The sequence below is a fragment of the Cavia porcellus genome, unplaced genomic scaffold, assembly GCF_034190915.1.
Source record: "Cavia porcellus strain 051 isolate PalLab524CR breed Dunkin Hartley unplaced genomic scaffold, mCavPor4.1 scaffold_12, whole genome shotgun sequence".
In the NCBI taxonomy this organism is placed as follows: domain Eukaryota; kingdom Metazoa; phylum Chordata; class Mammalia; order Rodentia; family Caviidae; genus Cavia; species Cavia porcellus.
In genome coordinates, this window is record NW_026947495.1 from 16,881,596 (window position 1) to 16,907,265 (window position 25,670).

At 37.7% G+C, this 25,670-nt stretch overlaps 1 protein-coding gene across 3 annotated transcripts in view; it reads right to left on the minus strand.

Annotated features, from left to right (window-relative positions):
- The window catches only part of Cfap221 (cilia and flagella associated protein 221), a 122,873-nt gene that overhangs the window by 11,279 nt on the left and 85,924 nt on the right, over positions 1–25,670 (minus strand). For all 3 annotated transcript variants that reach the window (XM_063258946.1, XM_063258947.1, XM_063258945.1), the window contains exon 23: positions 16,535–16,624. In XM_063258946.1, the coding sequence (XP_063115016.1) occupies positions 16,535–16,624 (90 nt within the window). The remainder of the gene's footprint in view (positions 1–16,534; positions 16,625–25,670) is intronic.

Consider the following 25,670-nt stretch of genomic DNA (forward strand, 5'->3'; position numbering starts at 1 on the left):
TTCATTTTTCTTTTTTTATTTTAAAGAGAGTAAATCAAAACAAAACAGAACAGAATATAGCAAATCAGAACAAAGCAAGCAACACAGGATTTCAAAACAAGACAATAAGAAATCAACAGTGCTACCATTAATGACTCTTATTTTCTTCAAAATAGTTGTCCATATCTTCGCACAGGATGAATTCAAACAAAACAAAATAGTATAAAACCAATTGAAACAAAAGAACAAAAGCATTACAGGACTTCAAAACAAGACAATAGGAAAATCAATAATGGCTACCATAATGTCTCTTCTTTTCAAAACAGCTGTCTGGTATCTTTCCATTTTTGATATCTGTTTTGATTTTCTTTTTAAAAGTATTATACTTTTTGTTGTAGAAGTCTTTCATTTTCTTGGTTAGATTAATTCGTTACTATTTAAACCATTTATGCCAAAGATTGCAAGTTTTTCAATTTTAAATGAAATTCATATATGCTATCTAGAAATATTTCAGGGACAAGAATTTGAAAATAAAATATTTCATTATGTTCCACTGTTATGGGCATTCCAAAAAATGGAATACTAGTCATTGAATGGCTGATTTGTTTTTGGTGCTTTTGTAAATGGTATTTTTTTCTCCCAGAAAAGAACCTCTCTGTGACACAAAATAATCAAGTTATAAAAGTATAACATAAGAACAGAATATTAAAAACAGTTAGAGAAATACAACAAATCACTCAAAAAGTTGAACCTTTTAGAAGTTAAACCTATTAGAAGACCTTGAAATGCAAACCTCAAAGGCCAGGAGAGCTTGGAGTGAAGTGTGTCAAGTCCTAAAATGAAACAATTTCCATTCCAGGCTAACATATCCTGCAAAACTATCTTTTAAAATTGACAAGGAAATAAGGTATTTTTGTGATAAAGTACACACAAAATCCATGAGTACCAAACCAGAACTCCAAAAAAATTCTCAAGGATATCCTATAAAGAGACAATGAAGTTAACTTTATAAAAGGTCTAATAGAATGAATATACCAGGTAGGGTAATCAGTTAAGTACAAGGACAAGATAGGGGATCAGCAATAGAAAGATAAGTCAATAATGATTGATAATAACTCGCAATGTGAATAGTCTCAGTTCCCAAATCAAAAGAGACTGCCAGAGTGACTCAAGAAACACAATCCAATAGTTTTCTGGATATAAGAAATACATTCAGCACCAAGAGAAGCTCATAGACTATAAATCAAAGGATGGAAAGTCATTCCAGGCAATGTAAACCTGAAAAAAGGCAGGTGTAGCTTACCTATATTCAGACATCTGGACTTTAAGACAAAATGGGTCAAAAGAGGCAAAGAAGGTTACTACATATTGGTTAGGGGAATGATCCAACAGGAAGAGATAACAATTATTAATATACTGAACAATGGTGCACCTAACTTTATACAACAGGGACTACTGGACATAAAAGATCACAAACACAATTATAGTGGAGGGATTTAATGCTCCATTATCACAGACAGCGATAGACATGATCAAAGATCTAACAAGTAGATCAACTGGATAAAAATCAACAAGGAAATATTGAGTTGAATAAAAGCTCTGAACAAGTGAACTTAATAAATACCTACAGTGTAGTCCATGCAACAACAACAGAATGCACATTGTTGTCAGCAGCACATGGAGATTTCTCCAAAACAAACCATATGCTAGCCAATAAAGCAAGCGTAAGTAAATGTAAGAGAATTTAAATTATACCACACATATTGTCAGATGAGAGTGTGATAAAGTTAGAAATCAAGGATAAAAGAAAACACAGAAATTATGCAAATGCATGGAAACCAAAATATATACAATTAAGTAAACAATTTGAGTCATAAAAGAAATCAAGGAAGAAATAAGACAGTTTCTAGAACTAACTGCTAATTCCAGCATGACATACCAGAATTTATGGGACACAATGAAAGCAGTTCTATTAGGAAAGTTTATAGCTGTATAAAAGGCATAAAGATAGGAAAAGAAGAAGTTAAGCTATCATTATTTGCAGATGACATGATACTCTGTATAGAAAATCCCCAAAACTCCATTGAAAGACTCCTAGATATAATAAATAAATTCAGTAATGTAGCTGGATATAAAATCAATACTCTAAAATCAATAGCATTCCTATACACTAACAACAAAGTCACAGAGAGAGAATAATAGAAGCCACACCCTTCACACTAGCAACCAAAAAAATGAAATATTTACGAATTACTCTCACGAAAGAAGTGAAAGACCTATACAGGGAAAATTATAATACACTGAAAAATGAAATTGAAGATGATCTCAGAAAATGGAAACACATCCCTTGCTCATAGATAGGAAGAATAAATATTGTGAAAATAGCCATTCTCCCAAAACTTTTATACAGGTTCAATGCAATCCCGATAAAAGTACCATCAACATACCTCATAGAACTCGAGAAATCACTCCTAAAATTCATCTGGAGCGAGAAGAGACCTAGAATAGCAAGGACAGTTCTAAGCAGCAAAGGCAAGCAGGAGGCATCACAATCCCTGACTTGAAGTTATACTACAAAGCAACCGTAATAAAATCAACATGGTATTGGAATCAAAACAGAGCCAAAGATCAGTGGAATAGATTAGAAGATACAACCACAACTACGAACACACTCAACCACCTTATCTTTGATAAAGGGGCCAAACATGTTCACTGGAAGAACGACAGTCTCTTTTTTTTTTTTTTTTTTTTTTTAATTTAAGAGGAAAAAGAGAAAAACACAAAACAAACCAAAGCGGTGTAAGGGTACACGCAATACAGAACTACAAAACAAAACAAAACAAAACAAAACAAAACAAAACAAAAAAACATAACAGTAAGAAATCACCTGCTAGTAGATTACACACTATCTTCTTGAAAATAGTTCCTCAAATCACAGTATCAAAGAACACAAGGTGGACATTCAAACAGGGAGACTGCAAACAGCTGTGTTCAATGTTCCAAAAACATTGATAAAGTCAGCTATTTAACACCCCCAAACACACTTGCTGTTATATCCGTTAGAGCTCTTTTTCTTTTTTTTTTTTCCCTCTCTCTTTTACAACAAAATTTACACATCTTGGATTTTATTACTCCTTAGTGCTTATTACTTTCTTTGGGGGGGGGAAGAATACAGTCAAATATGGCAAAACAAAGCTGTCAGTCAATACCAAGGATAGACATAGCACATGGTGTAGAACAGAGTACAAGTTTATCAACAATGGTTATCAACGTTGTCCCTTGTTTCCTTAAAAAGAATTGTCTATCTTATTAGATATTATAAAGTTGAACAAAACAGTAGAGAACAAGACCAATAAAACTTAGGCATTGTAAACATTACAGGACTTCCAAAGAAGACAATAGTCAAACCAGAATGGGTATCTTAGTGAATCTTATTGTCTTCAAAGTAGTTGCCTATTTCTTCAAACTTGATACTATCATATAGAATGGAACAGAGTCTAATCAGTCAAAACAAGATCGTGGGAGTACTACAGGACTTCAAAACAAGTTAATAGGAAATCGAAAAGAGTTACTATTTATATATCCAAATTTTTTTGAATTTTTTCTTTAATTAAGACAAACATAAGAAATGACTAAATAATTTTTTTTGAAACAATAAGGGGGAGATTGAGATAAAACAGGACATAACAATATAACAACAGAGGTCACAGCATGACTGTTTCAACAACCTAGTACTTCACCACCTTATAACCTGACTTAATAGTAGTTACCATAGTGTCTTTTTCCTTGAAATATTTGGATAAAACTTCATATACTCTAGCTTCAAATATTTTCATATCAAGAAGCCCAGAATAAAGCCTTTCTAATTAATGAGTGAAAACTTTATAAGGCTTCAAGGCCACCTAATGGGGAATCATGATTACCACATATTTTTATATATTTGAATCATTATTTACATTAGGGAAACTATTCAGTATTCACACATGCGAGATTGATTTATTTCACTAATGAGTATGGTCTCAAGCTGCGCCCATTTATGGATAAATATCTCAATGTGATCCTTCTTTATAGCTGAATAATACTCCATTGTATAGAAATACCACAACTTTTTTATCCATTCCTCAGTTGATGGGCACTTGGGTTGTTTCCAAGATCTGGCGATTACAAATTGTGCTGCTATAAACATAGGTGCACATATATCACTGTGGTATGATGCTTTCAGTTCTTCTGGGAATATGCCTAGAAGTGGAATAGCTGGAATAAATGGGATTTCCAGTCCCAACTTTTTGAGAAATCTCCAGACAGATCTCCACAAAGGCTGTACCAGTCTACACTCCCACCAGCAGTGCAGGAGAGTTCCTTTTTCCCCACAGCCTCTCCAGCATTTGTTGTCGGTTTTCTTGATCCTGGCCATTCTTTCAGGAGTGAGATGGTATCTCAGTGTGGTTTTAATTTGCATTTCTCTAATGACCAATGATGATGAGCATTTTTTCATGTATTTATTTGCCATTTGCATTTCTTCATCTGAGAATTGCATATTCATCTCAGATGCCCATTTTTGGATTGGATCTTTGAATTTCGGAGGTCTGAGTTTCTTTAATTCTTTATATGTTTTAGACAAGAGGCCCTTGTCTGAGAGAGAGTTCACTAAAATCTTTTCCCAGTTTGTGGGTTTTCTTTTCACTATGCTGGAGATTTCTTTTGACATGCAGAAACTTTTTAATAAGAAGTGGTCCCAGTTATTGATTCTGGGAAGTATTTCCCGTGCGGTTTGAGTCCTGTTCATGAATTCTTTACCTACTCCTGTGTCTCCAAGGTTTCTACCTAATTTGTCTTCCAATAGATTTAGTGTTTCTGTTTTAATATTCAGATCTTTGACCCATTTAGATTTTAATTTAGTACATGGTGATAGACATGGGTCTAGCTTTCGTTTTTGGCAAATGGAGAGCCAGTTTTTCCAGCACCATTTATTAAAGAGACTGTCGTTCTTCCAGTGAACCTGCTTGGCTCCTTTATCAAAAATAAGGTGGTTGAGTGTGTTCGTAGTTGTGGTTGTATCTTCTAATCTATTCCACTGATCTTCAGCTCTGTTTTGATTCCAATACCATGTTGATTTTACTACTGTTGCTTTGTAGTATAACTTCAAGTCAGGGATTGTGATGCCTCCTGCTTTGTCTTTGCTGCTTAGAATTGCCTTTGCGATTCTAGGTCTCTTCTGGTTCCAGATGAAATTTAGGAGTGATTTCTCTAGATCTATAAGGTATGTTGATGGTATTTCTATTGGGATTGCATTGAATCTGTATAACAGTTTTGGGAGAATGGCCATTTTCACAATGTTTGTTCTTCCTATCCATGAGCAAGGGATGTCTTTCCATTTTCTGAGATCATCTTCAATTTCCTTTTTCAGTGTATTATAATTTTCACTGTATAAGTCTTTCACTTCTTTCGTAAGAGTAATTCCTAAATATTTCATTTTTTTGCTTGCTAATGTGAATAGTACAGTTTCTCTTATTTCCCTCTCTGTAATTTTGTTGTTCGTGTATAGGAATGCTATTGATTTCTGAGTATTGATTTTGTATCCAGCCACATTACTGAATTTATTTATTGTATCTAAGAGTATTTCAATGGAGTTTAGGGGGTCTTCTATGTAGAGTATCATGTCATCTGCAAACAATGATAATTTAACTTCTTCTTTTCCTATCTTTACCCCTTTTATTTCTCTTTCTTGCCTAATTGCTCTGGCTAGTACTTCCAGTACTATATTAAATAGGAGTGGTGATAAAGGACATCCTTGTCTTGTACCCGATTTTAAAGTAAAGGCTTTCAATTTTTGGCTATTTAGTATGATGCTGGCTGTTGGTTTGTCATAAATGGCCTTTATTATATTGAGGTAAAGACCATTTATTCCAATTTTCTGTAAAGTTCTTATCATGAATAAGTGTTGGACCTTATCGAAGGCTTTTTCTGCATCTATAGAGATGATCATGTGATTCTTATTTTTGGCTTTATTGATATGGTGGATTACATTTATTGATTTGCGTATGTTGAACCATCCTTGCATTCCTGGGATGAATCCCACTTGGTCATGGTGTATAATCTTCTTGATGATTTGCTGGATCCTATTTGCCAATATTTTATTGAGGATTTTTGCATTTGTGTTCATTAGGGAGATCGGTCTATAGTTCTCTTTTATAGTTGGGTCCTTCTCAGGTTTTGGTACTAGAGTAATATTTGCTTCCAGGAATGACTTAGGAAGGATTGCTTCCCTTTCAATTTCATTGAATAGTTTGAGGAGTGTCGGCATTAGGTCTTCTTCTTTTTTTTTTTTTTTAATTTTAATTAAGGAGAAAAGAAAAGAAAGAAAAAAAAACAGTGAAGGGGTACAAGTTATACAGATTTACAGGAGAAAAAAATGCACAGTAGGAAATCACTAGTTAATGGATTACATATTGCCATCTTAGAAATAATTGTTCAAGTCACAAAATTAAAGCTTGTAGAGTGGACATTCCAACAATGATACTGCAAACAGTTCTGTTCAATGATCCAATAAAACTCTGTGATATCATTTTCTATCTTATACATTTAAATATACATGCAGTTATATAGTTTAGAGCACTTTCTTTTCCTCTCTTTTGTACAATGACTATTACACATTTTGGGTTTCATTGCTCCCATGGTTCTTATTGCTTTTTTGGAAGAGAGTGAAACCAAATGTGACATAACAGAACAGAATCGGTCAAGTCAAAAGGGTGGACATAATAGATAATATAAAAACATAATACAAGGTGATCAACAATGGTTACCATAATGCCTCCCGCTATTTCTAATAGAATTGCCTATATCATTAGTTGTTATACAATTGAACAAAACCGTATAGAATAAAACCGACAAAACCAAAACATTGGAGATATTGTAGGTCTTCAAAAGTAGATAAAAGTCAACGAGAATGGGCGTTATAATGAATCTCATTATCTTCTCAGCTGATGCCTAAACTTTCGAACCTGATACTATCCAGCAAAACAGAATAGAGGAACCTCAGTCATAAACAAGATGGTGAGAGTAATACAGGGCTTCAAATCGAGATAATAGAAAGTCAAAGTGGGTTACAATATTATATCCTGCTATATTTTTCCCTTTAATTAAATGGATAAAAATAAAAAAGTAAATAATGGAGTGGAGATTGAGAAAAAAGAGGGCATAACAGCAAAACAGGGCAGATCAAAACATAACCATTTAAGCAGAATAGTGTTTCACCACCAGATAATCCTGACCCAAAAATAGTTACCATATTGACTCCCTCCCTGAAGTCCTTGAGTACAACTTCATATACTGTAGCATTAAGTATATCAAAACAATGTAAAACCATTTAAGAGAATGACAGCATTACAGAGTATTTAGAATCGACTAACAGAAAATGAACAATGGTCTCTGTATAATTTCCTTGTCTTTAAAAGGTTTTTGCTTATACTATCGTACATAACAAAATCCAATAAGATACAACCTGTTTAGACCATTGGAGACAGAAGAACAAAAGCTAGATGAGACTTCAAAACAAGATGGTACTAAATCAGCATTACCTATTAAGATGTCATTTTCTCCAAAAAAAGCTGTTCCTATCATCCAATCTTCTCTGTCTCATTTCTGTTGAGCTCTTTTTCTGTCAGTAGCTGTCAGTTTGTCTTCTTCATTTTGTTCTCTGCTCCATTCGTTGTGGCCTCCCCGCCACTATTTCTGGGTTCTTTGTATTTTTCTTTTTTTAGGATATCCTGCAATACTTTCTGTAGGGTTGAATTGGTGGTTGCAAATTCCCCCAGTTCCTCTTTATCCTGGAAGCACCTTGTTTTTCCATCAATTTCCAGGGACAGTTGTGCAGGATATCTCAGTCTTGGCTGGAGATTATTATCTTTCAAAGCTTGAATTATTTCTCCCCATGCTCTTCGTGATTTGATGGTTTGTGAAGAGAAATCTGCTGTAATTCTGATGGGTATTCCCTTGTAAGTGATCTGTTTCTTGTCTCTTACAGCTTTTAATATTCTGTTCTTGTATTGAATTTCTGGAATTTTTATTATTATATGCCTGGGTGTTTCTCTGTTAGGGTTGTAGGTAGCTGGGGTCCTGTATGCCTCATACATCTGAGTATCTTTACCTTTTGCTAAATTAGGAAAATTCTCCTGGATTATTTCTGTGAGTAGCTTTTGTAGTTCACTTGTTTGTGTCCCTACTTCTTCTTTTATGTTCTTAATCCTTAAGTTATGGCTCCTCTTATCATCTTCTTGTCTTTGTATTATTGCTGTGTGTTTCTTTGTTATTTTTAAGAAGTTTTTCATTTCATTCTCCCATGTTTCAAGTCTGCCCTCCAATTCAGATAGTCTGTCCTTAGTTTCTTTCAAGCTGTTATGCCAGTCTTGGATAGACTTCTTAATTTCTTGATACTCTCTTTGAACCTGCTTCACATACTCAATGCTTTCTCTGTTTTCTCCATCAAGCAATTCTCCCCTCTTTTTCTGTTCTTCCATTCCACCATCTGCTTTTTCCTGGGTGGTGCTTAGCATTTCTCTAACTATTCTGCATACTTCTAGCTTCAGGTCATTGATAACTTCATTCCTGAATTGGTCTATGAGGCTCTCTAGATGGCACTTAATGTATATTGGTGCGGTGTCCACTATTGCCTGTTTCTCAGGATTGGGGGCCGAGGAGCCTTTTTTGTTGCTTCCCTTCCCCATATTTTATGTTCCTTATAAAATGCAATCTTACATAGGAGGCCCGGCTTCCCTGCCTGTCAGCCACAGCCTGATCAAATTGCGCTGGCTAGTTGTTCCCGCCCACCGCTGCGCCCCAGGGAGTTGCGGAGGAGGCAGCCTACGCGGGAGTCGGTTGCTCCTCCGGGCCACCATCAGGCTCTGGGATCTGGGTTAGGCCAGCCTAGGGAGTCCGCCAGCAGCGTGTCTCAGGCCAGGCACCTTTCACCAATCCCGTCCGAGAGGGGAATGTGCGGATGGAGTTGTCACCGCGCCCTGCTCTTACAGGACTGCCCGAGCCCAGAAAAACCTCCGCTGGAGTCAAACTGTGGTAGGGGGTCAGTTTCTTGCTCACCTCGCCACCAGTCAGTTTTCCTCCTTGTCCGTCCTGTTTCCGACTCCGTTCGCAGACTCCCGTTCCCAGAGCTCGGCGCGTCTCTCCTTGCCGAGCCGCTGTGGAGGCAGCCAGCCGCCGGGCGGCGGGAAATCCAAACCGCGGTTTCCAATGGCGCGGGGTCGAGCCTCCACACCGAGATTTTTCTGTTCCTATTTTAGCGCCAGGACTGTATTCTAAGTTAGATTCTCTCAGCCCAGTTCGTTCCTGAGTCAGCAGAGCATATCTCTACTGGTTCGTATCTCCTTAGTCCGCATCATTCCTGGCCTCTGAGCCGAGCCTTTAGAGAGCCTTCAGTAGCTGCTGCTGTCTGTCCACCATGTTCTCAGGCTCCCGGCATTAGGTCTTCTTTATATTTCTTGTAGAATTCTGCAGTGAATCCATCTGGGCCTGGGCTCTTCTTGGTGGGCAAGGACCCAATTACATTCTCAATTTCATTAGCAGAGATTGGGTTATTCAACAGTTTTATATCCTCTTGATCTAGCTTTGGTACTTCATATGCTTCTAAGAATCTGTCTATTTCTTCTGTGTTATCAAACTTTTGAGAGTAGAGGTTTTCGAAATAGGTGTTGATGATCCTCTGTATTTCTATTGGGTCTGTAGTGATTTCTCCTTTTTCATTTCTTATTGCATGAATTTGAGCTTTTTCTTTCCTTTTTTTAATAAGGTTGGCTAGGGGCTTATCGATTTTATTTATTCTTTCAAAGAACCAACTCTTTGATTCGTTGATTCTTTGGATTGTTTTCTTAGTCTCTATTGCATTGATTTCTGCTCTGATTTTTATAATTTCCTCTCTTCTTTTGGCTTTGGGCTTGACTTGCTCTTCTTTTTCTAGCTGTTTGAGGTGTAGCATCAAGTTATTTATTTGTATTCGTTCTGTTTTCCTGATGTGGGAACTCAGTGCAATAAATTTTCCTCTCAGAACGGCTTTCATTGCATCCCACAGATTCCGGTAAGTTGTATCTGCATTTTCATTTTCTTTTAGGTATTGTTTAATTTCTTCTTTAATTTCTTCTGTGACCCACTGATTACTCAAGAGTGTGTTATTTAGTTTCCATGTGTTTGCGGAATTTTTGCAGTATCCTTTGTCATTAATTTCTAATTTCAGAGCGCTATGATCCGATAATATGCAAGGGATGATTTCAACTCTTTTGCATTTGCTTAAATATGTTCTGTGAGCTAATATATGGTCTATTTTAGAAAATGATCCATGTACTGCTGAGAAGAATGTGTATTCTGATTTTGTTGGGTGGAACATTCTGTATATGTCTATCAAACCCATTTGTTCACAGGTGTGATTCAGTTCTGTTATTTCTTTGCTCATTTTCTGTCTGGTTGATCTGTCCCTTGGTGTCAGTGGTGTATTAAGGTCTCCTGTTACAATTGTGTTACTGATAATTTGAGTTTTCATTTCTGTTAATAATTGTTTTATATAACTGGGTGCTCTGGAGTTTGGTGCGTATATATTTAAGATAGTTATCTCTTCCTCTTGGAGTTTTCCCCTTACGAGTATGTAGTGACCTTCTTTGTCCTTTATGGTCACTGTTGGTTTAAAGTTCACGTTGTCTGCAAACAGAATGGCTTACTCCTGCCTTTTTTTGGATTCCTGCTGCATGAAGAATTGTTTTCTATCCTTTGACTTTCAGTCTGTGAGTATCTTTCTGGGTTAGATGGGTTTCCTGTAAACAGCATATGGTTGGATTTTGTTTCTTGATCCATTCTGCTAGTCTGTTTCTTTTGATTGGTGCATTGAGACCATTTACATTAATGGTTATTACTGTTAAATGCTGGTTAATTGTAGGAATGTTATCTCTCTGCTGTTGCATCTTTATCTTTCTGTTCTGTTTAATTATTTGCTTTGCTTAGTGCTTTTTTCCTTTGTGCATCTAAACTGTCTTTCAATATTTTTTGCAGGTTTGGTTTGGTGTTCATGAAGTTCTTCAGCTGTTCTTTGTCATGGAAGTATCGTATTGCACCATCTATTTTGAATGATAGTTTTGCAGGATATATCAGTCTTGGTTGGAAATCATTTTGCTTTAGGATCTGGAATACTTCACTCCATGCTCTTCTTGACTTTATCGTTTGTGCTGAGAAGTCTGCTGTGATTCTGATAGGTTTTCCTTTATAAGTGATCTGTCTTTTCTCTCTGACAGCTTTTAATAATCTATTCTTGTGTTGGATTTCTGGGATGGTGATTATTATATGTCTGGGTGTAGTTTTATTTTGGTTATGACTGTTTGGAGTTCTATATGCTTCACTGATCCTGATGTCAGTTTCTGATCTCATGCTTGGGAAATTTTCAGCTATTACTTCTCTAAATATCCTCCTGACATCCTTCATGTTGTCTCCCTCTCTTTCATTAATCCCTATCATTCTTATGTTATTCTTCTTTGCATCGTCTTGCAGTTGTTGAATTGTTGTTTCCTGGTTCCTTGTTATTTTCAAAAGATCTTTCCTTTCCTGTTCACTAGCTGCAATCCTGTCTTCAAGGTCTGAAATTCTATCTTCACTTTCATTAAGGCGGTTTTTACAACTTTCAGTGGAGTTTTTTATTTCCTGTATATCTCTGTGCATCTGCATTATGTATTCTGTTTGTTTCTTATATTGCTCGTCTAGGGATTCTATCTTTTTGTTTAGTTCCTCCAATTTTTTATCTGTGTTTTCTTTAGATATATTTAGAATCTCTTTCATTTCTTTTATCATTTCTTCTTTTATCTGGGAGATTATTTCAAGTTTGAATTTTTTTAAAGCTTCCTGGAGTTGCTTGTCAATTTCAGTGGCTATTGTGTCCGATATATGAGGTGGATGGGATATATTTTCTTCTATATACATCGCTCCTAGGGTTTCTTGAGATGGGCTGGAGGTTTGAGGTTGTAATTTGGTCTTTCGTTTTGTCATTTTCCTATATTTCTCTGTTTCAAGTGTTATTTGAAAGCTTCCTCAGGATCTGTTGAAAATCCCCTTCTATGTTTGGAGCTACTGAGACTCTGGCGCCGCGCTACCCCAAGCCATTAGGCCTACAGAACCAGTGGCCCTCCTCTGCCTGCTCAGAACTCCGCAGTTCCAGACAAGCTGGGCCTCAGGAACACTGTGCGCCCACCTGCCTCTTGGAAGCTCCACAGTTCTTCAATCGCAGCTGGGTTAGGGTACTCACCACAGGCCGCAGTGCTTCAGGAACCTGTGGTCCCTCCCTGGTTGCAGAGATATCCACAGTCCTCCAGACACATGGAGAGGCCGATGCAGGCACCCCAAATCTGCCCAGCTCCTCCTCTGCAGACCAATGGCCAGGCGTGGCAGCTAAACAGGCTGGGCTAGGCTGGTAGTGTGGGCCAGCCCACCTATGGGGAGCTCAGCAGGTCTCCAAGTGAAGCCGGGAATGGGGAGGCTGATGTGGAAGCCTCAAACCCACCTCTCTCCTTCACTGCACCTGGAAGCCTGAGGTAACTCCAGCAGTCTGGACGCAGATATCCAGAGTCCTCCAGACACGCAGAGAGGCCAGTGAGGGCACCCCAGATCTGCCCAGCTCCTCCTCTGCAGACCTATGGCCAGACGCGGCAGCTAAACAGGCTGGGCTAGGCTGGTAGTGTGGGCCAGCCCACCTATGGGGAGCTCAGCAGGTCTCCAAATGGAGCCGGGAATGGGGAGGCTGATGTGGAAGCCTCAAACCCACCTCTCTCCTTCACTGCACCTGGAAGCCTGAGGGAACTCCAGCAGTCTGGGCGCAGATATCCAGAGTCCTCCAGACACGCAGAGAGGCCAGTGAGGGCACCCCGATCTGCCCAGCTCCTCCTCTGCAGACCTATGGCCAGGCGCGGCAGCTAAACAGGCTGGGCTAGGCTGGTAGTGTGGGCCAGCCCACCTATCGGGAGCTCAGCAGGTCTCCAAATGAAGCCGGGAATGGGGAGGCTGATGTGGAAGCCTCAAACCCACCTCTCTCCTTCACTGCACCTGGAAGCCTGAGGGAACTCCAGCAGTCTGGGCGCAGATATCCAGAGTCCTCCCGACACGCAGAGAGGCCAGTAAGGGCACCCCAGATCTGCCCAGCTCCTCCTCTCGACAGTCTCTTTAATAAATGGTGTTGGAAAAACTGGCTCTCCATATGCCGAAAACTAAAACTAGTTTTAGTTTTCCATGCCTATCACCATGTACTAAAATAAAGTCTAAATGGATCAAAGATCTTAATATTAAAACAGAAACACTAAATCTATTGGAAGACAAATTGGTTAAAAACCTTGAAGACATAGGAGTAGTTAGAGAATTCATGAATAGGACTCAAGCCACACGGGAAATACTTCCCAGAGTCAATAACTGGGATCACACCTTATTAAAAAGTTTCTGCACATCAAAAGAAATCTCCAGCATAGTGAAAAGAAAACCCACAAACTGGGAAAACAATCTTAGTGAACTGCCCCTCAGACAAAGGACTTCTGTCTAAAACATATAAAGAATTAAAAATATCAGACCCCCAAAATTCAAAGACCCAATCCAAAAGTGGGCATCTGAGATAAATAAACAATTCTCAGATGAAGAAATACAAATGGCAAATAAATATATGAAAAAATGTTCATCATCATTAGTCATTAGAGAAATGCAAATTAAAACCACACTGAGATTTCATCTCACTCCTGAAAGAATGGCCAAGATCAAGAAAACCACCACCAACAAATGCTGGAGAGGCTGTGGGGAAAAAGGAACTCTCCTGCACTGTTGTTGGGAGTGTAGACTAGTGCAACCATTGTGGAGGTCAGTCTGGAGATTTCTCAGAAAACTGGGACTGGAAGCCCCATTTGACCCAGCTATACCACTTCTAGGCATATTTCCAGAAGAACTGAAAGCATCATACCACAGTGATATATGTGCATCCATGTTTATAGCAGCACAATTTGTAATAGCCAGATCTTGGAAACAATCTAAGTGTCCATCAACTGAAGAATGGATAAAAAAAGTTGTGGTATTTTTATACAATGGAGTACTACTCAGCTATAAAGAATGATCACATTGAGACATTTATAAATAAATGAATGCAGCTTGAGACCATACTCATAAGTGAAATAAATCAAACTCACATGTATAAATACTGGTTTCCCTAGTGTAAGAAATGATAAGAATACATAAAAGTATGTTGTAATCATGATTCCCAATCATATTGGTTTGAAGCCATATAACGTTTTCACTCATTAACTGCAATGGTTTTAACCTGGGTTGTTCGATTTTAATATCTGTGATAGTACGAATAGCTATTTTGAAGAAAACAACATACCATAAAAGCTAGTGCTGACTTAATATCATCTTGTTTTGAAGTCCCATCAAGCTGTGGTACATCTGTTTCCACTGGCTTTAACATGTCGTATGCTACTATATTTCACTACATGCGACAGTATAAACAAAATTTTTTATAGGCAAAGAGATAATATAGAAACCATTGTTTGTTTTCTATTAGCTGGTTCTAAATACCCTGTAATTCTTTCATTCTCTTGAAGGGCTTCACACTGTCTTGATATGCTTGATGCTATAGCATATGAAGTTACACTCAAATAATTCAAGGAAAGAGGCACTATGGCGACTACTATTATGTTAGATTATCTGGTGGTGAAACACAATGACGCTTGAATTGTTCGGTTCTGACCTGCGTTGTTCTGTTACAATGTCCTCTTTTATCTCACTCCCTCCCTTTTTAAAATTAATCCATTTTCTCTCATTTTTTTAATTAAGGGAAAACTAAATTAAAAAATAGCGGGACATATTATAGTAACTTTTTTGTTTTCCTATTAACCTGATTTGAACCCCAGTATCATTCTCCCCATCTTGTTCTATCTGATTATTCTATATTCTATTTTGTTTGATAGTATCAAGTTTGAGGGTATAGGCAACCACTTTGAAGACAATAAGATATACTATAATGCCCATTATCGTTTATTGTCCTTTTTTTGAAGTCCTGTAAGGTCTCCAGTGTAGATTTTATTGGTTTTGTTCCGTATTGTTTTGATCAATTCTATTATACCTGATGATATAGGCAACTCAATTTAAAAATAGCAAGAGGCACAATGGTAACCACTTTTGATCACCTGGTATTCTATTTTTGCATCATGTACTATGTCCATCCTTCTGTTCTAACTGACTCAGTTTTGCTTAGTCACGTTTGGTTTTATTCTCTTCAAAAAAAGTAGTAAGAACTGTGGGAGTAATAAAACCCAAAAAGTGTAATTGTTATTATAAAAAAGAGAAGAAAGGAAGGTGGACTAAGGGATATAACCACAGGTATGTTTAAGTGTGTAGGATGGAAAACCATATTACTGAACTTTTGCTGGATCATTGAATGGAACTGTCTACAATGTCAATGTATGAATGTCCACTTTATATGCTTTAATTTTATAATTTGGACAACTGTTTCTAGGAAGACAATATATAACCTATTAACTAGTGATTTCTTACTGTTTATTTTTTTCCTTGAAATTCTATATTACTTGTACCCTTTTACTGCTTTGTTTTTTTATCTTTTCTCTTTTCTCTTTAAATTAAAAAAAAAGATATTTGTTGCGACACTACTGAAATGGCAAAACAGAAAATTGCTTAAATGTTCATCATTAAGGAATTGGTTAAATAAATTATGGTATACATACTCAAAACATCACAATGCACATCTATGTTTGTTTATGATATATTGTTAAAGTGCAGAAGACAAAACTGTATGTATAATGTGATTTAATTTTGTTTAAATTACTGCCTCTAGCTAATAAGATAATTGTTCTTATATATTTTCTGATTTTTTTTATAAAAAGCAATTTTAAACAAGAATAAAAAAGGATACATAAAATTTTAAGCTTATAAACCATATGAGCTTTAAGGGGTTATTTACAACACAGAAATACTTTCCCAAACTAATTTTTGAAAGGATGATGTTATCTTAGCTAATTAGCCCCATGATAGAGAGATGAAGGAAAAAAATACTTTCTATGTTTGGTGTCTCTTTTAAACCTCACAAATACCCTGTGAAAGACATTTTATTTTCTGTGCAGTACAGATTAAGAAATGCAGGTCCTGAGAAGTTATGTAACTTGGCTAAGATCTCAGATATGATAAATGGAGAGCTGAATTTAGCCTCAGCTTTGATCTTTGATCCACAGCCTGGATTTGTTACATTACAAGAAGCTTAGTTAGCTATTAATAAGAAATAAACCTCTCTGAAATCAAATGATAAGCAAATGGAAAAACTGGATCCAGTTTTTAAACATTTCCCTGCCAACATTACAAGTACCTAATTATACATTAAATAGAATACACCATTAAGTACATGAAGCATTGGAAATGTGACTCTTTCAAGACTGCGATATTTGAGATTCAGATCACATGATAGTTTTGAACTTTACACAGGACACATTTATCCAAAGCTGCTTCTTAATAACACATAAGATCATCTACTTACTTCTTGGTGTCCTTCTGGTCCAAGATGAAGAATTCCGCTTGGATCATTTCTGGAGTCAATGTAACTTCTGTACTGTGTTCACAGAGCTCACTGAAAAGTAATAAGATGTTTGGTAGGAAGTTTTTCCTTCCAACATAAAAATACAATGAAATCATTGAGGAGTTATGCTGTTCCTTGTGGCTTTCAAACTTGGCTTCCTCTACTTTTGTTGAGTCTATATTCAGAGAAACAAAAGGTTGATAAATTGCTTTCCGCCAGCAAACAATGATAGGAGTAGTTATTTATAACCACAGAATGAAAAGCAGCTATTAAAAATGTTGTCACAGATTTCATACTCTTTTCAAGTGCGTATGAGGCATTTATCAAAATGGACTATATCTTGGGCCATAAAAAAAATCCCAAATGATTGAAATCATTCACAATATGATTTCTGACCACAATAGAACGCTATAGAAATCAATAGCAAGGAATAACTAGAAAGCCCACAGTTGCTTTGGGACTAAACAACATATTTCTAAATACTCTATGGGGGAAAGAAATTCAAGGGATCTAGGTTATCTTTCATCGTTTGGTAGTTTTCCTTAAAGCAAAGATCAGCAAACTTTTTGTATGAAGACTCTTTGGGTTATACAGTCTCTGTTACAGTCACTCAGCTTCTCTACTATAGCATGGAAGAATTCATAGAAAATACATAAATGAACAGGGGTGACTCCGTTACAGTAAAACTTTATTTATAGGCACAGGTGGCACGCCAGACTTGGCCACAGTTTGCTGGCCTGTGGCCCAGGGCTTTGTTTGATAGTTAAAGGTAAGTCACTCTTTCCATTATCTTGATTTAAAGCCCTGTATTACTCTCACCATCTTGTTTTTGACTGATGTCCCCCTATTCTGCTTTGCTTGATAGTACCAGGTTTGAAAGTTTAGGCAACAGCAGTGAAGATAGTGAGATTCATTATGATGCCCATTCTCGATGACTTTTATCTACTTTTGAAGACCTACAATGTCTCCAATGTTTTGGTTTTGTTGGTTTTGTTCTTTACTGTTTTGTTCAATTTTATTATAATTGATGATATAGGCAATACTATTAGAGATAGCGGGAGGCATTATGGTAACCATTGTTGATCACCTCGTATTATGCTTTTACATTATTTATTATGTCCACCCTTTTGATTTGATTGACTCTGTTCTGTTATGTCACATTTGGTTCTACTCCCTTCCAAAAAAGTAATAAGAACTGTGGGAGTAACAAAACCCAAAATGTGTAATTGTCATTGTACAAAAGAGAGGAAAAGAAAGTGCTCTAAATGATATAACTGCATGTATGTTTAAGTGTATAAGATAGAAAATGATATCACAGAGTTTTATTGGATCATTGAACAGAACTGTTTGCAGTCTCACTGTTGGAATGTCCACTTTACAAGCTTTAACTTTGTGACTTGAACAATTATTTCTAAGATGACAATATGTAATCCATTAACTAGTGATTTCCTACTGTTTATTTTTTTCTGTAAATCTGTATAACTTGTACCCTTTCTCTGCTTTTTTTTTCTCCTTAAATAAAATTAAAAAAAAAAAAAGGCGAGTCACTGCCTGTTTGGCCTTCTGCTGGAAAAAGTGAGGAGAAAGAGCGAGAGGAGAGATGGAACTCAGCAGCAGACTCTCCCATTTGCCTAGGCAAAGGGAGCACTTAACTGCAAGGGAGGCGGGAAATTAAGTCTCTAGCTGTAATGACTTTGGGACTTCAGAAAACTGCCATGGATCCTTAGACACTGGTCATCTCCACCATATTCAGGTAAAGTGAAATGCTTCCAACATGAACGAAGACAACAAAAGTATGAAAATTTGAAATCACTTAGGAACTCTTTATCTATCAACAATGCAGAAACAGAAGAGGACATGGCAGTTTTCTGTTAGGAAAATGCCCTTGAAAATAGTGAAAAGTTCTTCCAGTCCCATCAGGTTGAAAACCAACATTTACAGAGCAGCTGCTGTATGTGAATCACTATGCTGGTGCTTTGCAGACATTATCTTTCCACTAGCAGTTTCCTTGACTCTGAACTGGGCCTAACAACAGGACCTTATCATGGGAATTACATGGGACTGCTTGCCAAGCTCTGTCTGATACACACTTAGTGCTTGATAAAGGTTAATTATTGTAATTACCATTCTCCTCATCAGCATCACATTATCCCTTTTAATTTTGACAACCTTCTACAGAGGACCATGATTCCCATTTCAAAGATGAGGAAACTGCATCACAATGAACGTCCGTGCTGAATGGAGAGTTGGCTTTGTTTCGGTCTGTCACATGTCTCCCCAGTGGTCTGAGCCAGAGAAGACTCATTCTTCTGGAAGATGAAGCAAATGTGTGGCATCCTATAAAGCTGGCAGCACTCTTAGATAAGCCCCTGATGCAGCAGCTTGAGTGGGAGGCCTTTCAGCCTTGCTTTTCAGACCTAGATTCCAAACTTAAGAGACCCACGTTCTGCCAAGTCTCTATGCATGTGGGTGGGTCTTAGAAGAACTGGATGTATACATGCCTCAGATATTTAGGATTTCACTAATTGACTATTTACATGTAAAAATGCCCTGAAGTGTGTTTATAAAAGAAAAAAAATAGAAACAATGTCACAAATACTTATTTTTGAATATATACTGTGGGAAAGACATTGTAGTCTGGCAAGTAATAAACCATTTCCTGTGATCATAGAGATCTTAATCTAACCACGAATATTCTATTTCTCAGTGTTTGAGCTACCAGGACTTTTTGCTCCATCACAATCAATGGTATAATTTAGAACATGAAAGTTTGGGTTTATTAAGGAGGACAATGAATAATAGGGCTAAGGAGTACAGATAGGCAAGAATGCTACAGAAGGACAGGTCCCAGATGGGCTCAGCTGACCCAGTTCCTCCCTCTCTTGATTGCAGAAATCGGGCTCTAACCCCCAAATATCAAAGTTCCTGAAAGCCTAAAATCCTTAAATTCAAAATACTGAAAATAAAATTCTTGAAAAAAAAATTAAAACTCACTAAACACTTTTATTTATATTTAAAAAGGGAATTTATTTGTGAAATGTACAAAAACATGGCAGAACACTTTGTAAGCTACTTTGATGGACTATAATAAAATACTTCTTGCATGCACAAGACCTCAGCTATGCTAGTAAAAGTTGTATGGATATAAGAGGTATGAGCAGACAAATCGGATTTATAATGAAATAGATCAAAAGGTGAAATTTATAAATGCATATCAATATGGTTGGTAATTATGTACATCCAACTTTATAACTACAGCCTCACAGTACAGTTGCACAAATAAGACATCTATTAATTTACTGAGGAAGTTTTAATATTTTTATATGCATGCACAATGCTTGCACAAAAAATCAAATGTAATAATGTACTTTCACATGAACTATTACACTTTCAGTCAAATTTGTAAAAAATGTATAAAATTAATCAACTCTAAACATTTTATACAATTTATATCCTCAGTACTAGAAATGATGTGAAGATAAAATATGTAGCAATGCAATTTGTAAAAAATAATACTGACAATGTTAAATAGTGGGAAAAACATGAAAAGAGAAAACAACCTACCCCTCCAAGAAAAACTAAAAGTAGAACTTGACATCTGAAACAATGTATTACAGGGCTGTATTGGGCAAGTTGCACAGACACAGTCTGTAAGAGCTGTTTGGCTTTCACAATCATCAGCTACGCTTTCAAGTCTTGCCTGGAGATGAACAGCTAGCTGCCTTGGTTTATTTTCAGAGCATGGCTGTCCTCAGAGGATGCACTCACATTCATTTCCCCTGAGATACTTTTCAAAATTCTTCTGAACATATACTGACACGAGCAGTCCTATTACATTTTTTCATCTTCTACACCATGCTTCCATATTGTTTTGGAAATGTGGACATCCATCCCACCTGCATTCATACACAGGCCACACACAATACCAGTAATAAACACAAACACTGTTGTCTCAGTGGTCTGCAAATCCTACCATGTACATAGTTATTTTTGAATCATACAGAAATTTAATAGCTTCTTAAGGCTGTAATGACTTTAACTGATTAAAAGTCCTGAGAAGCCAAAAAGATGCTGGAGGAAAGGTAGTTTCTTTGAGAAACGGTGCTGGAAAACTTGGCCATGCAGAAGATTGAATCTAGATCCATATCTCTCACAACAGCATGCAGCAGTAAATCAAAATGGATGGAAAATCTAAATGTTAAAACAATCAATCTGCTAGAAGTTTTACAATAGGTAAAACTCTGGAAGACATAAGCACAAAGACTTCAGGAACAGAATCCCAGCGGACAAGCAATAGCAAGAGTGAACAAATGGGATTGTATCAAATTGAACAGCTTCTGCATAGCAAAAGAAACAACCAATTATCAGTGAAGAGACAACCTACAGAATAGGAAAAGAATTTCTGCAAGGTAATATCTAGAATAGATAAAGAACCCAAAGTATACTCCACAAAATAAAAGATCCAATTAAAAATGAGCAACTAAAATAAGTAGATACTTCTCAGAAGAAGTACAAATGGCCAATAAATACATGGAAAGATGTTCAACATCACTGACCATAGAGTATGTAAATTTAAAAATACGCTGAGATTTCATCTGACTCAAGAAAGAATGGCTGTCATCAAGAAACCAAGTAATAACAAATGCTTATAAGGCTGTGGTAAAAAGGAACCCATCTCCATGTTGGTGGGACTGTAAACTACTACAGCTATTATGGAAATAAGAATGGAGAGGTCTCAAAAAACTAAAACTAGAAATTCCATTTTACCCAGCTATTGCCTTCTAGATATTATCCAGAAAGAGAAATATCATATTATAACAACATGTGCATACTTATGTTGACAGCAGCACAATTCATAATAGCTAAATCTTGGAAGTGGCCTATATATTCATCAACAGAAAAGAAAGTGTGATATTTACTTACAATGGAATATTACTTTAACATAGAAAAATACAAACCATTTGTAGGAAAATGAATGCACTTTGAGTCTATAATATTAAGTGAAATAAATGAGACCTACAAGCTTAAATTACTTCATGGTTTCTCCTTATATGACAGACCCAAAATATAAATGAAGAGCAAAATCAAAGATGTGCCATTGAACACGGAGTTAGGGAAGAGAGCCAAGACATGGAAGGGGGAAGAGGAGGAGGAAGCGATGGAAAAGGCATTCAGATACGTTGTGCACCTGCACCAACTCTCCACAGGAATGTAATCGTTGTGTACCACAAACTAATAAAGAAATAAAAACTGAAAAAAGAAACTTCCCGAAATTTCATTCGATGAAGGAACGCCAGCACAGACTAATGACGCGTTTTTAAAGTGAAGTTGCTGTCACTGTCATATGGCCTGGCCAGCTGTTCCGTATAACCTGGCTTTCTACCCCTCTTCGATAGCCTTTCTTTTCATAGGAATTGTGGCTTTAAAGCTTTCAGGATGTCAATATTTGGGGTTTTAATCTTCCAAAAGTTTAATATTTAGGATTTTCAGCTTTAGGGATTTTGAGACTTCAACATTTGGGATTATGGCATCTGAGATTGTCATTCTGGTTTATAATCCACACCATTGTTTGCAATTCCTGGGGCAAAAAGAACATCCTGAGATAAAGAAGAAAGGTTTAGAACAAATGGGGGCAGAGTGCTTGTTTCTCTCAGGACAGTATGTCTTGTAGGGCCTGAGACCAAGGATCCATGTCACTCTGAAGTAGAAAGCCAGGGTGCAGTGCTTGCAGGTCGCTCGGTGGTGATGTGTGACTGTGGCATGTGCAGATGTGACCACGTCCACCCTGGGCAGCTTTCTAACTGAGGCTGCAGCTCATGCTGAATCTGAGCTTCTGCTTATTCTCCATTACTCTCTGTGATACATCCACCTTGCCTGACTTGTGTAATTGTTCTGTCACTGGTCTAGCCTTGTGAACCTTTGTAGATGCCCAAGCAGCAGCAGAATATGTTGATAAATAAGTTTCCATAATATTTTGGAAAGTGAGAGGAGTTAAATAATGAGAGCTTTATTTGTAGAATAAGGATTCATATAAAGACCAGGAAGGGGTTGGGGATATAACTCCATGGCACAGCACCTCCCTGGCAGGCGCAAGGTCGACCAGGAAGAACAAGAATTTATTCAAGAGCAATACGTGTAAAGTGTGTAGTCAGGTGCCTCAAAGATAGTAAGATCCTGATAATTGGGGCTGTTATCATTACTGACCTTGGTATCCCAATCCCCAAGCCCAGGAGCTGATGCTCAATAGACAAGCAATAACCCACTTTTAAATAAATGTCCTTTCATCCGAGTGAATATGTATGTATGTATATATATATCATCCGAGTGAATATGTATGTATATATATATATATATATATATATATATATATACATACACATTCACTTTTACTTGTGATTATATATAATTTTATTTTTTGTTGAGTAAATAGAATTTAAACTTCTCATTTCAACAAAGCATGTATGTTAGTCAACTTTCTGTCAATGTGACAAAATACCTGTGCTATCAATTTAAAACAAGAAAAAAATTATTTTGACTCATGATTTTAGAGTTCTCAGTTCATGGCTGCTTGGCCTTGCAGGTTTGGGTCTGTGGGGGCACAATACATCAAGGCAGGACCATGTGGTGGTGGAGGTTTATTCACCTTATGGCCAGCTGGGCATAAGAGAGAGACAGGAAGGGGCTGGGTCCTCCAAATCCTTTTCAAGCCACTAGTGACCCAACTGCTTTCTACGTGGCCACACCTCTTAAAGGTTCCATCACCTCCTAGGAGTATCAAGCCAAGGACCAAATGCCATGCGCATTCACCACAGGGGCCTCTGGGGACAATGCAGATTCAAACCACAGCCACGTCGAACTGTCATTGGCACAGGGCCAGAGGCAAACCCAGCAGCAATCAGCTAGGCATAGGCCTGGGCATCTGACCTGCACAGTGATTGGACACGAGACTCTTCATGCTGATATTCTGCTTCAGTCAAACAGAAGCACGCAGGGGCCTGTGGTTAAGCTGGCCCTTTGTGTCTTCTGCTTCTTACTTCTGCCCTCTTTCTGTTTTCCTGGCTACCACACTGTGCTAAGAGTCCCCTCATCACCATCCCTTTCCTGCCCCTCTCCCTCCCAAGCCTAAACTCCCAAAGGTTTGTAAGAATTATACTGGGTTATAAGTGAGACTCAAAGTATCTCCACCCCGGAGATATCTTTGCTTTAATGGGGACAAAGCTAAAAAGTGAATCTTCAGTAATAGAAGATCAGAAAATATAGCATACAGGAGGAACTTCCGGGTCAAGGGTCCCCCATCATGTGCCTGTCCTCTTGTTAGGTAAGGCTGGCACTCTTCTTTGTGCTGTACCCAAAGCCGTCACAGATATAGCAACACATCCAAGCCCTTGAGATTAAAAATTTAAAACTCAAAAAATTGTTTTCACCTTCTATTTAAGTATAATGCTAGATGGAAGAAATCTCTTGGAATGTGGCTCTCTCTTAATTTGCTATTCTGGAAATTTAACAATGTGTTTTCTGTGATTCATATTGTCTTAGCCTTGGATGAAAGGACATTTATTTAAAAGTGAGTTATTGCTTGTCTATTGAGCATCAGATCCTGGGCTTGGGGGTTGGGATACCAAGGTCAGTAATGATAATAGCCTCAATTATCAGGATCTTACTATCTCTGAGGCACCTGACTACACACTTTACACGTATTGCTCTTCATAGTGACCCCACTGATAGTTCCTGGGTCACCTCATTTTAAAGATGAGGACATGCAGGCACAGAGACATGAAGCTACTTGCCCAAGGTGTACTGAGAGTGAGTGGCAAGGTAGGAGTTTGACCTACACCTGTCATCCCTGTGCTACACAACATCTCAGCTGCTCCGGAATCATTCTAACAGAACCTAGTTTTAATTGCTGTGGTTTGTATATGGTTTGACCCCAAAGGGCTCATGTATTGGAGGCCTGGTCACCAGTGTGGTGGATGAGATGTACTGCTTCAATGGGAGGTCATTAGATTACTGTCTTTGAAAGGGATTCAGATAGCTCTCTGGGGACCTCAAGTTAGTTCTAACGAATGCGTGTTGTTTGTAGGGGGGACCCTGACCATTGTATCTCTCTTTGGCTTCTATCACCGTGAAATGAGATCCTTACTGCAGCTGAGGCGATGGTGGTGCCATACCTTTGAACTTCCAGAACTGTGAGCTAAATAATTCCCTTTCCTTCATAAAGTTTACCTGCTACAGGTATTTTGTTATATAACAGGAACCAAATATGGGAGGGCATATCTAAAACTTTGTTATTTTGGTTAATTAAACTAGAAAACCTAAACAAATTTTAATTTTGCTTGGCATGAAGTGCCTACTAAAACATATGAAACTTCTAAGATTTTCCCTGCAATTATGTAGTGGTATCATTAAGACCTAAGAATATTTTTTAAAGGGTAAGGTATCTGCAAACAGGGCAACAGTAGGCGGTCCAGCTAGGGACACGCGTCCTCATGATGGAGGAGCACCTCTGGGTCAGGTGCACATGTGTTGCTTGCCTCAGGTTTCCCATGGCAGCAGTTTAGCTGGAGAGTGGGGGTTCTTCCTCCCTGGGCAGCACATTTTTGGGGTAGCATTTAAACAGGTTAACATATTCAGATATGTGAATATGTGAACCAGCAAATTGAAGGACTCTTCTGAGTGGTATAAACTCTAGCTGTGCTGAGTCTCTGGTCATCAGGTTTAAATGGTTACAGGGACAGGAGATGCAAAGGATATGAGCTCCCTAGCTGTTGAACATGACCCTGAAAATGAAACAAAAGCCCCCTGTGTTTCGGCTTACATTTCTTTATGCCTATCCAAACCTCACCCATCTTTCAATAACTGGCTGCACATGAACATGGGATGCTCCCAAGCCCACGACCACCTCTGCTTCCCTCGTAGGAGCCATTGGAGCACCCAATGGTCAGCAGACAGGGGACTATCTGTTCTCCATCAAATGTTGTGGGCAATGGTACAGTTGGGTTTGGACTTGTCTGCTCATTTGTAAAAGCCCAGGCACTGTGTGCTCCTCTGAAATCCCTCACTGCACCTTACAAATTTTTAGGAAACACACCACATCAGA